At 31.5% G+C, this 19,203-nt stretch overlaps 1 protein-coding gene across 2 annotated transcripts in view; it reads left to right on the forward strand.

The window, feature by feature from the left end:
* Positions 1-17,872, forward strand: part of LOC118188852 (cellular tumor antigen p53-like) — a 171,204-nt gene extending 153,332 nt beyond the window's left edge. For both annotated transcript variants that reach the window (XM_085816763.1, XM_085816764.1), the window contains exon 13: positions 9,685-17,872. In XM_085816763.1, coding sequence (XP_085672889.1) covers positions 9,685-9,721 — 37 coding nt within the window. In that variant the 3' untranslated portion in view covers positions 9,722-17,872. The remainder of the gene's footprint in view (positions 1-9,684) is intronic.
* Positions 17,873-19,203: the final 1,331 nt, after the last annotated feature.

The raw sequence follows: 19,203 nt of genomic DNA on the forward strand, positions 1-19,203 counted from the left end.
CAATAGTTGACCAGTTCTGCTGAGTCTTCGAAAGTTTTTGACTGGCAAAGCTGATAGGATGCAAACTGCCTTTGCTGTCTCGTTGTTACAAGCAAGCACCAACACCATATGAACTAGCATCACACTGTATGGTGTAAGGTTTTTCTGGTTCTGGAGTGTACAGTTTTGGTGCTTCACACAGTCGACGTTTCAGTTCTTGAAATGCTGATTCCTCAACAGCGGTCCATGGAATTATCTCAGGAATTTTCTTTTTCGTAACCTCCGTCAATGGGCGAGCTATTTCTACATAATTCTTTATGTAATAACGATAATAATTGAATAAGCCTAATGCACTCTTTAGAGCAGTCTTCGTTTTAGGACTTTTTATAATTTCGATGGCTTGTAATTTTTCAGGATCAGGTTGATGTCTTCCAGCTCCTATTATATGTCCTAAATACTTTATCTTCGAACGTGCAAAAACACATTTCTTTACGTTTACCGTAAATCTGAGATTACTAAATGTAGTTAGCACAGCATCTAAATTTTTGAGGTGCAAATTCCAATCTGGTGAAAAGATAGCAATATCATCAATATATGCTTTGCAAAAATCACTATGTTTTCTTAAGGCATCATTCATCACTCGCTGAAAAGTAGAAGCTGCATTTTTTAATCCAAAAAGCATCACTTTCCAACGATATTGGGAACAATGTGTCTTGAATGATGTTAAATCACGACTTTCTTCTTCTAAAGGTATTTCTCAGTAACCCTTCAAGACATCTAAACAAGTGATAATATTCGCGTGTCCAATTTTATTGATTAGATCAGTCACATTCTCCATTGGAAAATCAACAGGCTTGGTTACTTGATTCAACAACCTGAAATCAATACATAAACGCATACTTCCATCTTTCTTGGCAACACATACGACTGGGTATGCTATTTCAGCTTCACTTGGCTCAATAAGACCCAAGCTCTCCAATTCCTCGATCTGTTTATCTACTTCAGGTTTCAAAGATTCTGGGATCTTATAGATATACGGCTTTTTTCTTTCAGCTGCAGGTAACAACCGAATTCTATGTTCACCAATGCTGGCTATTTGGATCTCACCAGAAAATAACGCGATGTGCTTGAGTAAAAGCTCGTGTAATTCCTTTTGTTTGCTACCCTCTAAATGACTAATATCCACCTCGATTTTCCTTCTAGTTGCTGCGCAATCTCCTTTATTTGGAGTTGCATGAATTTCCCCAAACTCAGAATCATCTTCAAATATCACTCCCACAGTTTGTGCTCGAACATAAAATTTTCTTATTTTGTTCACATGAACATGCCTCACACTCCCATCAGGTAATTTAACTTTGTAAGAATGAGGATTTACTCTTTCAACAATTTCACCTGGACCTGTCCACCTAGCATATAGCTTGTTGCTAGAGTCTGGTATAAGTAAATATACTAGATCACCATTTTTAAATTCTTTCAAACTTTTGCGACGGTTAAAATAATATGCATAAGCGTTTTGTTTATCCGTGGCGGATAAAGAAGCGAGCTCAGATGCTTTCTCTAAATTTATCTTTAATTCTTGTAGATAATTAACTGCTGAATTACTCAGATTAAGAGGTAATGGTATTTCACCGGACCATGATGATTTTAACACAGCTAAGGGACCTCTAGCTTCACGACCGTACATAAGCATAAATGGAGATACACCGGTAGTGCAATTTGGAACTTCACGATACGAAAAAAGTAAATAAGGTATGTGCTTGTCCCAATTAACAGGATCTGTGCGAATTACATGATGTAACATTTGTTTAAATACCCGATTCCATTTTTCCACTGAGCCATTTGATGCTGGATAACCAGGTGTCGAAAAACGAGGATGAGTTCCTAACCTTTTTTCGAATTCTTGAGTTAACTGTGAGGTAAAATTAGTGCCTTGATCACTACAAATTATTTCTGGAATACCGGTTCTCATAAAAATATCTAAAAGAGCCTCACAAGTAGCTTTAGCAGAAAGACTTTTTAAAGGTATGACTTCTGGCCATTTTGAATGATTATCTATCAAACACAAACAATATTTATGTTTCCTTCCTGAAGGAGGTGAAATTTCACCAATAATATCTATATTTACTGTATGAAAGGGATATGGCGCGCGAACAATAGGAGTAATCGGAATTTTACCCGATTGTCTTTCCGGACCTTTTAATTGACATCTTTCGCATGTTCTACAATAATTTTCTACGTCTTTGGATACGTTCGGCCAATAAAATGAAAGCTTAATTCTTTCTTTAGTTTTTCTCATACCTAAATGATTTCCGAATATGGAATCATGAGCTAATTGAAGGACTTTATTTCGATAATTCTCGGGCAAAACTAACTGTTGTATGTTTTCCCCACATATTTTTTTCTTTATGAAACAATAATTCGTCCTGTAAAAAGAAATTATTCTTCCCTAATTCTGCATCCTTAAAAGAATTTATTAATGTTTGGCAGTTTCTCTGATCGACCTTAAATTTATTCGATTCCGAATATCTGTTTAGTCTTTCATCATTCTGATTCACAACTGAGCTGTAAAAAAGATTTACGTTTGACAGTTCAACGGCGCCACCTCACGTTGTTTTTGTTCATGAGTTTCCGGTTTCGTTTCAGGGAAGACTGTTGATTCATTCTCGTCTTCAAATATGCGACCCCATAAATCTGCTGTAATTAAACATTGAACATTGAGCTTATCTGTCAACGCGAAAAGCGCTTCTACGCGTGAATGTAGACAACTGTTTGGTTTTTTGTAATAAATGGGAATAGTTGCTAACGTTGCCTCTATGACGTCACCAAATGCGGAACTTAAAATGATTTTACCCTTACTTTCTATTTTTAAATCAGGAATTAATGTAGTGTTCAAAATTGGTATTTCCGTACCTGAATCTTTTATAGCTTCTACTTGCTTCCCTGCAATGTAAATAGTAATCTTTTCCAAGGAATAAAAATTAAGTTTTCCGTCAGAACACTCGCGTTTTTGTAAATGTTTAGAATTCACATTTGTAACAACCACATTGTCCTTCGGTTTACTTGAAGTGTTAACTTTCGGTTTGACCGGGAAATTATCGTTCTGTTTATTGGACCTCTCAAATTTATTTCGCCTGTTCGGGCAATCCTTAGCCAAATGTAAACTGCTACTACACACGTAACATTCTTGCGGTTTGAACGAATGTTTCTGTTCTTTTACCACTGAATCTTTTCTTAGCGCTGGTGGAATGTATTTAGAGTTTTTGTTGTATGAATCACGAAAATTAGCGCGTTTTTCACCTCTTATGTCATCAAAAGATTTACCTTTTGCGATGAAATAAGTGTCGCATTCCTTCGCTAGTTCTTCTGGACGTAGCCAACTTTCACCTTTGCGAACTGCAACATGGCACGCTAAATCACTATCCAACGTTTGAAAAAGTTTGTCAGAAATTATTAAGTTAATTAAAGACTCAAAATCATTGACGTTTCTACTTTTACAATAATGGATCCAACATGATCTTAAACGAGATTGCAAATGAGTTTCCCCCGTCAACCTTTGAGCTTGGCGAAAATTTTCTAAACATATAATTGGTGATGGTTCATATTCCTTAATGATTAAAGATTTAATTTTTCCATAATCTTTCAAATCATCATCTTTAATATATACTAAAATATTAGAAGATTTATCACCTATCAGTTTAAGTAAAATTTCAGACTTAAACTCATTTGGTACGTTCTTATGCTTAAAAGCCCTTTCTATAGAATCAAAAAATAAGTTCCATGCTTCACCCTTTTTAGGTACAGAAATCGATAATGCCTGTACAGCTTTCAAAAGCTTGTCTAATAAAAGTGTATTTTCTACGTTGTTACTAGATTCGTTGCTACTTTCGATTTGCATTAAACGCAGTTTCACAATTTCTTCTGACTTTTTCCTTTCTTCAACCGTAGTATTAAGGAATTCAATAACAAAATCTTTATCTTTCAAATATTCTTTAGAACTTAAAAGCTTATCTTTTAATTCTAGAACTTTTAAACTAGAATCGGCTTCTTCACCGAGTTCCTTCAATACCGAAATCAAATCACTTTTAACTACTCCCTTAAACATATTGAGAAGAAATTTTCCTTAAAGTTACAACAAAAATTTCTCACCTTTTCTCAAAATCCAGTCGGCTTCGTTCGCTCTGGTTCTAGAAATCGAGAGCGTGCTGTGATGACCTTACGGATGAATAAGGCACCATAAGGAAAACGACACAAACATTTATTAAAAATTAACGTTCAAAGAATAATGGTAAAAAAGGGAGCACTACCTCGCTCCTACAGCATAGTTAATCTACAACCTGCCTCCTCTGAGGCTAACATGCAACTCTTGTCTCTCTCACTTGCTGGGTTCTGCCAGGCAGCTGATTGGCTCACTGCAGCCAGATACATGACAGCCATTAAACATCATAAATGTTGGAAGTAATATTGAAATTAAATAGCATTATCAGATTCATAGTAACTTCGTAGAGTTACTTAATCATTAAGTGCTCTCAGTCTAAAAATGAGACAGTTCTATATCTCTCATTCTAATTTGCTGACTGGTGAAATACAACTTCCATTTTTCCTGGCTCAAATTAGCAACTTAAAATATGTAATAGATGTATATAGCATTGTTCTAGCAAATATGTTTGGACAGAATATCAGATTGTGTGTGTGCATATAAATATGTGTAAGATAAAAAATATGAAAGCACACTTTGAAATTTAATTCACTATAACCTCTTTTATTTTTTGTTCTAAAAAAAGTGCTGCATGATTCAAATTAACTAAAAAAAGTGCTGTAAGTCTTAACTGCATCATTCAAATTAATCATGTGATCTTAAGTAACCCTTAATGCAGATGCCTCTTGACCAATCACCAAATTGTAAACCAAAAGTAAAAATTAAAACTTTTAACTCCCTCCCTTCTTTTTATGAACTGAAACGTCACTTTTGCTTGTGCTTTCCTCCTGGCCAGACGCCTTTCTGCAATCGTGTCCTGCTAATTTCACTTCTATGGCAATAATATCAAAATTCTAAATATTCTTTAATAGACACAAGTAAAGTGCCAAGTGAATTGTGGCCACAAAACGAGAATTTAAATAAAAAAGGAATTTAATCTGGCTTGACTGCTTTTTCTTCAAAAATGGATGGACGCTCTAAGCATCAAGTATCTACGCATCTCAGCGTTTCTATTTCAATGCCTCCAAAATTATTCTGCCATTACATTCTTTGGCCAGTCCTAATTATAAAAAATTCTACACGAGTTTGTTAAGCTATGTTCACAGTGTATCATGGGAAAAGACTGTTTCATCGGAAATTTTAATGCAAGTTTGTACCGCATTCACGATCAAATCATTAGCGTCGTGTCATTGAACCACAGTTTCATTTCATATATTCATATATATATATATATATATATATGTACAAAAGAGCCAAGTTTTGTAAAAAAATTGCACAAACAGGTTTTATTTTTCTTTTTCTTTTTTTTTTTTTTTTTATATTGAAAATAGCAATCAGTCACTGTGTGAGTTATGTTTGACGTACCAATCCAACACGCTTTTATACTCTTGTTCAGTGTCTGGACTCCCATCCTAGCAACTTCATCGCCAGGTTTGGCAACTATTTTTAAGTTGAGGTTCACTCTTCCAATGTTCAGAAACACCAAAAACTTTTTTGGTTACCTTGTAAGTCGCTTTCTGTATACTGCCATATCTCCTTGCAGTATTTTCCCTCTTTATTTTTTCAATAATTTTTGTTTGAAAATTGAGAGGGGAAAATAATGCAAATACTTTAATTTATGAGTTATATTATGAACATAAATAAAAGGAGTCATGAATAAACTACAGGTAGCTATCACCATGTTATTTCTTTAAAAGAATGCTACATTCCAATAAGAATACAGAATAATATTAGCATTACAATATCTAATCATGTATTTTCATTGCTATTACCCTGTAAACTGAATCTTGCCATTCTTATTGTTGTCTGTGCTGTTCCTTAGGCCTCAAATCATCCTTAAATAATTAGAAGAGGTCAAATTAGAATGAATGAAAGAACTAGAGAAGGTGAATAGGCACCTGACTGAGCAAAATTGTAGACTGAATGTCAATTTGTGTTTTCTTGACTGTGATTGGTTGGTTTTCTGTGAGGCTGGCATAAAGTTCAACAGTTAGAAAGGAAAGGTTTGGCATGACTTTTTCAGAGGGTTTTTCTTTGTTTCTAAGATGAAATCAATCGCTACATGTACAAATCCATTCTAAAATTTAGGGGCGCTTTATCTGTGAACATGCTGATAAAGAGAAAAAATTATCTGAATAATTTTATTTTTTTCCGTCCTTAATAGGCTGGGGGTGGAATATGCAAGGAAATATAGTACTCTTTTTTTAAATATGTTCAAACGGTATATTTTCCTAATATTTTGATAATTATCTGTTTATACTATTCCACATTCAAGAAAGAAATGCAGAAACAGGCAAGGGCACTTTTAAAATTCAAAATTTTTTCAGCTAAATTTTAATTTTGTTCAAAAGGAGCAAAAATTTAGTTTTACTAATGGATCGCATTCAATAATATTTTTACTTAAGAAAAGAACCAAAGTTTACAGTTTAATTAAGAATATTTTTAATAATTTTCAAATGGCCTGTTAATTTCTTGTAAATTATTTTCTGAGAAAGGCTCATCACTTTCATAGATGGTTATCTCTATAGAGATGATTGCTATGAGATACAGGTATATACACTGAATAAACTAGTGAAAAAGATTAAATGAAATAAACTATTCTTTGCTAGAATTTGCTAGAACAAAACATTGCAACATGCCAGTTACTAGCTTCTTAGCTCATTATATTCTGGCCTAATAATCTTTCCTTCAAATAGTACTATCCAGTAGAAGTTTCATAATCTAGAATAGGAATTCTCAACCAGGGGAGTTTTCCCCCTTAGGAGAAATTTCATAGTTTGGAGGGGATGCAGTCAACCTTTTATTTAGCTGTTAGTTTTGAATTTTAATTTATGAGTATAAACAACTATTCTTTTTCAAGTTTTGGTATTTGCCAACATTTTCTATATCTTTTATTGTTTAATTTATAAAATATGTTAAATCTAAATAAATGTATATTTATATCTGGGACGTTTGGAAAAGAAGGGGGGATGATCTTTTAGCAGTGGTGAAAGAGAGGAATAAGGCCTAAAAAAAAAAGTTGAGAACAACTGGTCTAGAACAAATTCGCCACAAGTGATACCTTATTAATTGTAGAAATAAACTAAAATAGTCACTAATTTTCAGTTTTTTAGTTCATTCGTTTATTTTGAGAGTACCTGAAGTCTTTTTATAGTGCAATCTACTATGTGATTTTCTTGTCTTACTCAGAACCCTGCATCATGTTTAGTATGACAGGAAAATGTAGGTATTTGTACATCCTTGTTTGTCTGGAGTGTTCAATTCTTATCATTTCTTAAGATAGTTTTTGTGAAATATATTTGCATTTTCATTAAGTTTTCCCGAAAATGATATGAATTGATTTCTTGAATATGTTGAGTTCTTCAGCAGTTGTGTGGTGTGATGTAGAGTAAACAATAAATTTCACATTATTTTTTGCTTCAGTTTGTCACTGGTCTTTGATTGGTCTGATTTTTAATGAGCATTAATATGTGCATTTTACTGTTTAAAATATTGTGCTATTTCAAAGTTTGGATAAACAAAGGACAATTATTGCCACAAATTTAACACATGAATACAAATATGTCTTTATAAGGATAAACTCATTTTTTCATAATCTAAAACTTTCTAGCTGTTGTTCTAGCCATCCTTCTTTCTTTTACTACCGTGTTAGAACACTAAATGAATGCAGCAAAAATAAAAACAGCTAAAATTTAGTGTTCCATCAACTAAGTTTAAATTTTAAAAACTGAGCATCTGGTCTGGTAACTTTCACAAAGTTTTACTTAATATTAAACTGTAAAAGGAAGCCTCACAAGGTAGAAGAAATACCACTTAATGACAGATATAAACAGTGGAGTCTCTTTAACCCGCGAGCACACGCAACGGGTATGTCATACCCATGTGCACTTTTCGTTTTGTATATTTCTCACCCATTCTTTCATAAAAGGACGAAACTTGGTGTAGCTGAGTTCAAGGTCACATACTTAAATGGGGAAAATTCCTGAGGTGATAGGTGCAACGGTTTTTTAGGAACAGCGTTGTTCGGGCATGTCATACCTGCGCGTGTACTCGCGTTTTTCAGTGAGTCACTTCGCACGTCTCGTTTTCAAGCTTTTAGTATAGGTTTTTCTTGAGTTGTAAGCATGGTGCCGTATAATCCTTACGATGAAGAGATGAAAAAATTGAAGAATCTTCTTGAAACAGTTTCTTCTGATGAGGATTCATTTAGTGAAGATGATGAAGATGTTGATGACGAAGAATATAATAGTAATCATGATTCATTCATAGAGAATAGTGATTTAGATACAGAAACAAAAAATGAAACTTTGGAATATAGCAATGAGTTTTATGTTGGAAAAAATGGAGTAAAAAGGAACAAAAATAAATTCCGGACTAATGTTAGAATTGGCGCCAAAAATATTATAACTAAACTCCCGGGAAATACGAAGTATTCTAAAGACGTCTCAACACCTTTAGATTCCTGGTCACTGCTTATCGATGAAGATATGTTAAAACATGTAGTCGACAATACAAATATTTATATTGATTCAGTACGTGGAAATTTCACTCGTGAACGGGATGCAAAAGCAACAAATGAGTTGGAAATCAAAGCTTTAATTGGATTGTATTTATGTGGAGTTTATAAATCATCCCATGTGAACGTGGCCTATGGTGATTTTCTTTTCAGTGTTAAACGTGGCTGCCATTAATGCAAGAATAATTCTACCATCAACGGAATACCGTACCAGGCGTACTTTTCTCAAAGCCTTAGGGATGCAGCTAATAGAAAGTGTTCAAAATGAATGACGACGAGCATCTGTAGTTCCTGATTCTAGACAAACACTGACCACCGATGAACATGTTAACAATGAACCCCCAAAAAAAACCTAAAATTACTTACAAGAGGTGTACAGAGTGCCCCAAGAAAAAAGATAGAAAGACTAGATTCATTTGTGAAAATTGTAGCAAAAGTATATGTGTAGAACATATGACCTCATTTTGTAAACAATGTTCAAAAAATTGTAAGTAAATAATTTTACCTCTCCTTATTCTTTCATATTTTGTCTAAAATGAAGTATTAACTTGGTTTTACATTTTAATTTCTTTTAAAAACCGATTAATTTTATTCAGCAAATTTTTAATTACAAACGTTTTATTCGGGTATGACATACCCGGCGTGTGTTCTCGTGTTCGTCGGATCGGTGCGTGTGCTCGCGGGTTAAGGTTAGCTGACATTACCAATTCTCATTCTATTAATTCAAAGAGCAGATTTTAATGTAAGTGTAAGCATGTTAATAAAAAAAAAGTGTTCTTTAAATTTTAAAAATAAAGAAAATTTTGTAGCCTTACATATCAGACATCAGATTTTAGACATAGTAGGATTTCTGGTATCAGTGTCCTTTAGTTTCTATGTTCTGTAATGGGTTAGATATCTCTACTAATAGACATATTTTTTGCAATTTTTACATTAACATATGCTTTCTATGTGGGCATTTAATTATTTTAATAATTGACATTTTTCTTTCTAGTAACCAAAAAGAAAGTGACGATGATGACAGTCAGTAATTCCTCAAAAGGCAAAAGCTTATTTTTAACTTTTGTATTTGTTATTTGTCTTATTTTTTATACCTCATTATACATTTATTTTATTTTTTTACTGTAATCTTGCCTCTTGCATTGATTGTAATTTGAGGTAAAGTATTCATTAGCATTCATCTTAGACTTGGGTGTTTCAGTAATTCCCCCCCCCATAAGTGTGAGTAATTTTTTTATTTATTTATTTATTTTTTTTTTTTTATGCAACTCTTAAGTTAGATATTTGATTTTTATTCTCCATAAAATCAGTTATGAAACAAATTTTGATGATCGGCGTTAATTTCTATTAACAGTACTTTTCAGAATATAGCTTAAATATAATTTAAATATTTAATTGATGTATATAAATATATTTTTAACTATTCAGTAAATTTTTAAGATAATTTTTGTGTAATAAATAAGAAAGCTGAATCATTTAATTTTTTTCTCTCAATTACCTTTATATCCTGTTCTAAGTTTTATTTGGTAAACATATAATATACTTAACAGTTGGCTGCCTAATAAATAAAACAAATTATACAAATATTTTTGGTTGGAACTAGTCCAGAAAAATATTTTTCTATACAAAATCTTTTACTGTGTATTTAAAGAGAAAGCATTTATTAAATTATATTGATAATATATGTGTGCACTATTTTCTGTAGTCTCTTAAAAATTGATTATAAGATTTCAGTTTGATAAATTTTTTAAATTAACATTTTTCTTTTCAACTGAGCATTTGAACAAACTCTAAGGTCCCCTTCCCTACACTCACACACATTCTAGTTTGCAACATATTGAATAAAGATTTTTTAAAATATGTGATAAACTGCTGGAATATTATGTACATTATAGATTAAAACTATATATAATTATTATTTTTATCACTTATTGTGATAGTTAAAATTTAAAAATTTTAATTTTGGCAATATTTTGTATAAAAATGTCATAACAATAGCACTCAAGTTCCCTAGTAAAATTAAATTATTAAAAAGTATAGTTATTAATATTTATAATATTTATTAATATATATAATATTTGTTCAATAATTTATGTTTAAAATTACTATTAATTTAAGTAATATCATTCACATTGGAAACATCGTAGAATACATTTTTTGCCATAATTATCACATAAAATGTGCATACTCTATTTTTATACTTCACAAAGTTCAATGCTTCTGTAAAATTATTTTATGTACATACACATGAATAAAATCAGTTTATTGTATTGCTGCATTCTGTAAAGCAATTTCAAATCTTGCTTATCTAAATATTATCTTGAATGTTCTTTTTTAGAGAGCTTAGTATTTTTTTATTGCATTAAATCCTGTACAAGCATTATTTTTATGTATATTTTCATTTTTTGAAACTGCTTAGTGCCCCTCAAGTTTTTTGAGGAGATTTTTGCACCCTGTGCTTTCAGCCAGCTAGCTTTATATATATATAGAGAGAGAGAGAGTTTCAGTTAATTTTGTGAATTCCTCTGTCGTAATTGCTCTCTATGCTGTCTTCTGGTGTTATTTTGATTGCTTAGCTATAAGGACAAACTGCACCATTAGATAAAGAATATTCTAGCCTTCCTTCAATATATTTATGATTGAATACAAATTATAGCTGTTTGTTAAAATCTGAAAATTCATTTCAAAAGTTAAGCCTTTAGTTTAAATGTTCTTGTGCTCAAAAATATTTTATAAACTAATTAAATGAGAATTACAAGAAACAAAAAAGGGGGGTATTATCATCTTAATAACTATATTCACTGTAATCTCTAGAGCCTTACACAAATTGGTTAAATGATTAACTTGAGTGCATTAATTGCATTAATTAATGCATTAATTTGATATACATCATATGAAACAGAATATAATCAAAATGTTGATCAGGAATTTTTGATGAATGCTTTTGGTGTGTTGATGAGGGATATCAAACTCATAGGTACGCTTGGGCCAAACAAACAAGGTTAACTAGGTAGGCTGAAAAAAAAAAAAAAAAAATCAATATTCATAGAAACGTAGATTTTTTTCGAATAATACAATAATAAACATATATATATATTTATATAGAAAAGAACAAGAAAAATATAATGTTTACGTCCTGATATTTGACATCTCCTCTCTGCTATTATCTTTCCTATTTCGGGAGAAATTTTGTTTGCAGTGATAACTTTCAACGCTGACCCAAGGTGAGCATCATTAATACGGTTTCTAATAGGAGACTTATTACCTTTCATGACTGAAAATAACTGCTCGCACCGATAAGTGCTACCAAACATGGAAATAATTTCATATGCGAATTTAAGTATTTTCAAACCTGGCTGGTAAATATTTGTAAAATTCAGGCACGCCCACTTCAATGAATTTTGCTTTCAAATTTGAGTTGCTTTGAATCTCGATCACCTCCATTTGCATATGGCTGGGTACTGAGTCAATACTTATTGAGAAAATCGAAGAAAACAAAAAAAAATTGTCTTCGAGGGAAATAAAATCATTAAACCTGATTTCAAATTCAGTTGTTAAATTTGCAATTTTTTTTGCGTATTTTTAATACGAACAAATATCATCTAAACTTGATTTGTTCATGCTGCATGTCGGGAAGTGCGTCAAATCTTCATTTTTAAGTTGTTTTTCCCAAAGAACTAGTTGACATTTGATATGTCAAACATGTTCGTAATGATATGATCTTTTCCTTGTAACGATAAATTTAAATCGGTTAAGTGTTTGGTTATATCAACCAAGAAAGATAAATCTTGTATCCATATTGGATCGTAAAACAAACTTACATCTTGATTTTTCGTTTTTAAAAACTGACATATTTCTTCTTTCAAATCCCAGAATTGTTTGAGAATCTTGGAGCAAGATAACCAACGTACCTCGGTATAGTAGGACAAAACCGAATATTCACTATCTAACTCACTTAAGAAAGCAGTGAATTGACGCTGATTTAAACCTCGAGATCTTATAAAATTTATAACTTTTTTTATATATGACAAAACATTCTCATATTTATTACTTGCGTGCATAGAACTTCTTGATGTATAATACAATGCATATGATGAATGTTTGAACCGTGAATTTCACTAAGTTTTTTCCTTAGTAATGCTACGAAGCCCTTGTTTTTCCCGGTCATTGATGGAGCGTCATCTGTAGCTACAGAATTTAATTTTGCCAAAGGTAGATTGTATTTCTGCAGAAGTCCAAAAACACAAGTAAATATATCTTTTCCTGTGGTAGTACCAGGCATCGGTATTAGTTAGAGTAATTCCTCAAAAATGTTGAAATTCTTGTCACAAGAACGAAGAAACACTGCTAATTGAGCTTTGCCACTAATGTCCGTGCTCTCGTCACAGGCTATGGAGAAACTTTCGAAACTAGATGATTTTGCTTTGATCTGATCACTTAAATTCGCGGCTAAATCAGTAACTCTTTCCTCAACTGTATTTCAAGACAATGAAATTGATTGAAAAGCCTTCACATTTCCAGGACAAACAAGCTTTCATTAGGCATTCCTTGATGAAATCACCGTCAGTAAAAGACTTCGAATGTTTAGCTATCAACTCGGACAAGACGTAGCTTGCATGTACCGCTGCTTCACTTTCTTGCAATACTTTACTAAACATGGACTGTTGCTTTTTCACTCCTAACTTGAGCTCTTTCAACTTTTCTTCTCTCATTAATCCTTCGTAATTGTTATATTTCGATTTGTGTTGTTCATAATTACGTTTAATATTATATAACTTTGGTACATTAATAGTATTATTACCTATCAAGCAGATTATTTTATCTTTTATTTCACAGCAAAAATATTCTAATTCCCATTTTACTTGGAATATTCTATGTTCGTCAGTGATTTTTCGTTTAATTTTACTACCACTTGGTTTTGATATAGACATACTGAATACAAAGGGCTGGAATAAACACGGTTAGCATTAAAAAGTTAACAAAAATGTATTCTTTCCACAAGAGATAAATCAAAATGCTGAAATATTTCTTCAAAAATATTCTAATAATATCACAAAATGTCAAACGTTTAGCAAAAATCAATTCAAAACAGAGAAACTAATTCTATCTCACAGCGAAATTGCTACAAATCAATCACAGCATTAAGTAAACAAACAGTTCGCTAGAACTACAGCTACTACCGAGATGAGTTGTTTGTTCTCGGCTTTTATAAGCTTTATAATTAATTTCTCGAATATACTGTAAACATCTATAAATATCTGGATTTTTGTGGATGGCAACAGCAATTACGAGATATTTATTTATTAGGTATTAAATGCACGCGCTGTTCTATTTTTAACCTTCCAACGCAGCTGTCTTTTCAAAAATCGTCTGCGTTTCTAAGGCAACATGAAGCAAATCTAATTACAATTCTAAATAAAAAAAACTAACTAAATAAATAACTATGAAATCCGTAACAATATGAATTAAGTAATAATTAATAATAAAGCAAAGTGCATGCACCAATATATCGTACAAAACTATGATTGGAAAACTGAGACCATGAGTTCGGCCACATTCGGCTATCGGGGGATGCACACAAGTTCTGAGTGCACGTGTCCCCCAAAAGCCGAAGGTAACTGAAGCTACTCACACGCATTTGTAATTTAAGTAGTGTGTGTGTCAGCTCGCTGTGAGTAATCTAACAACACTGAATAAATTATTGTTAATTACTACATTTCATTTTTTTCTTCGTCGATATGTTATTTTATTATTATATATTATTATTTGCCGATATATTGGCCGGGCCGCAAAAATATTTGTTGTCGGCCGCGAGTTTGACATCCTTGTAGTAGATCTAGTAATTTAGTTTTCTCAGCTGATATGCTATTTCTCTGAATCTATGTTTCAAAATTCAAATTCACAATTTATAATGTTATATTGCATCATAAAAGTCACTGCAGAACATATTTTTACATGTGAAACTTTGGTTCGCAAGCAATCAGGTCACATCCTCTGCAGTACTTCATGACATTATTAAAACCTTTCAACACAGACCACCCATCCAGACTTGACAAAAATCATATAAAATGTAGTTCAGAGAGCATCAACAAACCCTAATCAAAAACGATGAACACAAAACTAGGTATGTCCGGTAAAAAATCTAAAGCAGAAAAACCCATTCTTCAAGAATCATTGGGAATCTTGGAAGTCCATTCCTGAAGTAGTGACTGATCTTTTGTTCCTTGACAGAAGCATGCATTCCATATGAACTTTATACTTATTGTTAATTTTATCGAGTAAAACATTAAGGTTTAAAAACTGTTTGGAGATTATAAGATCCCTCTTCCCCGATGTTTTTTGTATTTACTGGAAATAAATCTTAGGGGGTTTCAGGAGTTTAAAAAAAAATGCACTGGTTTAGTGGTGATTTTAGGAAAGTGCCTATAGCTCTAATTTGGTAGTGGATAAAATAACAACCTTAGTAACAGAATCCTGTCCAAGAGAAATTTACAAATCTTGGTTTGACTTTAGGGTGAAATGTAAGTAAGACATATATTTCACACTGATGACTCATTACTTCTTCTGTAATGAATATTTCCAGTGTAAAACCAAAAAAGGCTCTGAGTTAGCTTATCATTTGGGGGAGGGAGAAAAAATACAAATACTGTCTAATTAAATTAATAGAATCAATTATTGAACAGTAAATGTGCACAGTGTGATTATCAGATGCTTTCATATATTTTTGTCTAACAATGCATAAAGTAAATTTGTATTTGTATTTAAGTCGTTAATTCAGACACCCATAATCCAGAATGATCTATAATCTGGACCTCAAAGCTACAAACTTTCTGCGCATGTGTCGCATTGACGCATGCGCGTAAGACCTGCACGGCTGCGAATATGCATGTGCGCAAAATACGTTTACGAATGCACGTTTAATATATAACAGACGGTATAAGCTAAGCTAAAATTATGTAATTCAGTTAATGTTGCACGTTGCATTGTACCTTAATCTTCGAATTGGATTCGGCTTATTATTTTTTGCAGGCTGTTAGAGCAATTTTATAAAAGTAAGCTTGAACTTTCGATTATGTTTAATAGAATTTCTGATATATATTTACTAATATGTAAAGGATCTACAAAGCAAAAGTATGTTTCGAAGTCCATTAAACAAAAAGTGGAATTGCTGCAAAAAATGGATAAAGGCATATCCTTTGTTTATCTTTAACGCTGCAGCACGCAATGAATTGGAAGTTGATCTGTCAGCACTATCCTTATCTTCAGGGCAGATGTTTTTATTTTATTTGGCTTATATTTCCTTACTAAATGTAGTATTTCATCTCGATGTACTCCGTCTTTGATATGATTTAAACCAAATTCCTCGTCATTATAATTTGCTTCCGATAGCGAAGAAAGTAACAGAGGTTATTGAAAACGAAAAAATTTCGATTGACAAATTAGTCGATGTTCTCGACACAGCAATTATAGGACTTGAACAGCGGAACTTTGTAACTGAACAAGAAGTTATGTCTGTTTATAGAATTAAAGAGCATGTATTATCACAAAAAAAAAGAAGCAACTTAAACAACTTACATTGAAAGGAATGTTTAATAAAGTAAACAAATAAATATTAAGCTCTTTTTTTTTTTTTTTTTTTTTTTTTTTTTGTAAATTTTGATACCCTTTAGATCATAATTGTTCTTTATTTCATAAATTACGGTTTCATATTTTTAATTTTATAATTTCTGCATGCCATTTTACCAGATTTAAACTGATGATCTTTAATCCGGAATCACCAAAGTCCCGACGAGTCCGGATTAACGACTTTTGACTGTATATATAAACAAACATGAGTGAGAAAAGTATCTGTTCAGATGTAAAATTTTATTGGTGCAAGTTGGCATATACAGATTTGTTACTCTACTTTTTGCATAAATGCAGTTTTTGGGCATTTATGAAATGTTTTTCCTTTAAAATGCATTTACATGAAATTGTTATGCTTTGTTATTGTTGTCTTCTCTTTGCAAGCAGCAAACTGTGATTTTTCAGTGCCTTAAACCACTAGTTAAATGTTCTTTGCTACACATATATTTATGAAGTTTTGACTCAGGTGATGAAAATGCACTATACAAGAATTTATAAAATTTTATTTAATAAGTAACAGTTTAGCATGTATGTTGCTTACATGAATCTGTAAAATTATTCACATTAAAAAATAAAACTTAAAATAATTAGCAAACCTAGCTAGGTAACCAGTCACCTTTGTTACCATCCATACATTAAATCTAATAACAATTACCTATAAATTTTAGGCTAGCAAAAAATGGGTAACGAAATTGAGTGACAGTTGGTTACTTAAATTCCAGTTTGCATTCCTAGTATTTTATCTTAGTAGTCCTAGTATTTAAAAAGAAAAATAATGTCTAAAATTGAATCATTCATCTTAAAATGGTCAAATATGCAGTATAAAAATATTATTAAACATTAAAAAAAGTGTTGAAGAGGAAAATTAGCATAAGAAATTGGATAAGTCTGAAGAAAATAATATATTGGCCTACAAGATTAATTTTTAATACATTGGATTGTTTAATGTTATCCATCATATACTTCATATATTGGGGCTACTTGAAATTAAAAAATATGGAATTAAATTTTTAAAAATGAGATTATGTAAATAAAGAATATTGGTTTGTTTTAGTCTTACTCATAAAATAAATTTAAAATAAGTATGCCACAATTTTTTAAGGTCCTTTATATAATGATCTACATGGTTTGTAATTGTTTACAGTAATAATGTGTCAATTGAACAATTTAAATATGTAACTTTTTAAAATGTCTTAGTAAATATTTATTTTATGTATTGTTTTCATACAGTCTCAAAAGAGATGGGAGAAAGTTTACTCAAAATGTTGTGCTTAATATTGATATCTGTATAATATTTTATATGGCATCTTTAATTGATAAAAAACTTCTCTCAGCATCTTCAAAACAAAAAACAGAAAATGAGTGGTATAATAAAGTATGTTGAATATTAAAGGTTTCTTTTTTAAAATATGATATCTGATTGTAAGAAATTTAATTATAATTGCAACTGAAAACATGCTTACAGACTTCAATTTTGATTATGTAAAATTTTCATTATGTTGTATTCTTACTTTTTAAAATGTTAATGGAAAATAAAATATTGTTAAAATTCGTTAGAGATTGCATTCTTCTGTACCAACCTTAATACCTGTAACATGTAAAGCTAACAGAAAAATACATACAGCAATAAAAAATTTACATAAATTCCTGATTTTTCTTTCTCTTCCCCTCATTTAAAGGTATGATGATTAAAAAAAAAATCCATCCATCTAATTTAAAGATAGTTTTTACCTCTGTTGGTACATAAAATACAAATAACGGAATGTGAACCATGGTATGTTCCTTGATCAAAGTTATTACTTTTAGTATTCCTTTAATAAATTAAATGAAATGACATATTAAGCATTTCATATCTCAAAACAAAGCATTTTTTATGTTTCCTCAGTTCTGACTGTGTAGAGACCTTGTTTTGACGTTTAGAATAAAAATATTTTTAAATGGATGTAGGTGCATTTCAGAGAACTCAAGTTCTCTAAAATATGTTCATTAAAATATTATTAATTTTGTTCTTTATGAATTTTTCTAATGAAAAAAACATTTGTGATTCTTACATGATTTTTTTAAGAGAGATTTAAATGTAATGATGGATGTAAAGGAAAGAGATGCAATATACATTGAAACGTGTGTTGACATTTTTACAGTATCATAAGTAAATTTTTTGTACATTACTCAGATACTCACATGTAGCTTTATATTTACTTCTGAGGACTACATATATCTTTAGAGAATTTAAAATATACTTTATAATAAGAAGTATTTTTTTAATTCAGATTTATGATCTTTGCGCTTTAATTCACCATGTATATGCAACTTACAGAATGTCTGTCTCATCTCTGGATATGAGATGTAATGTTCACGATAGACTGAATGCACACAGGTCTGATGATAGGTTGATATAATTTATTTTATCAAAATACTGGAACTTTCCACAAAAATACTGGTACACTTGCTTCACAGTATCACAGAGCAGAATTAGTAGTGGCACTTCAAACTACTAAGAACGTTCAACACAAAGCAATTCAAAGCGCAGCTAAAGGGCGAAGCTAAGCCGGAGGTAGTACTTGGATCTTACGTTGAGCTAACAACAACTACTACTGAGAGTTGCTCTGTATGGCTTTATATAGTTTCCACCAGACCACCGAGACTACTTTTCCGCTTCTTGAAATTACTAGAAGGCGATATGCGGTCAAATTACGGTTACAGCTAGTATACTGATAGATTTTATACATTCAATTACAGTACATATTATGGTGATACATGGATCATATCACACACAAGTTGGCAAGTTTAGCAACAAACTTAGTAGCCAAAGCCGTTGCTAGCTTTGTCGATATTTTCCAAACTACCAAGATAATTTACTCAATGTTAAATACACTTGCCCCTGTAT

This window comes from Stegodyphus dumicola, chromosome 5 (genome assembly GCF_044657685.1).
Source record: "Stegodyphus dumicola isolate Sdum_Otavi_A_Nest chromosome 5, ASM4465768v1".
NCBI lineage: Eukaryota > Metazoa > Arthropoda > Arachnida > Araneae > Eresidae > Stegodyphus > Stegodyphus dumicola.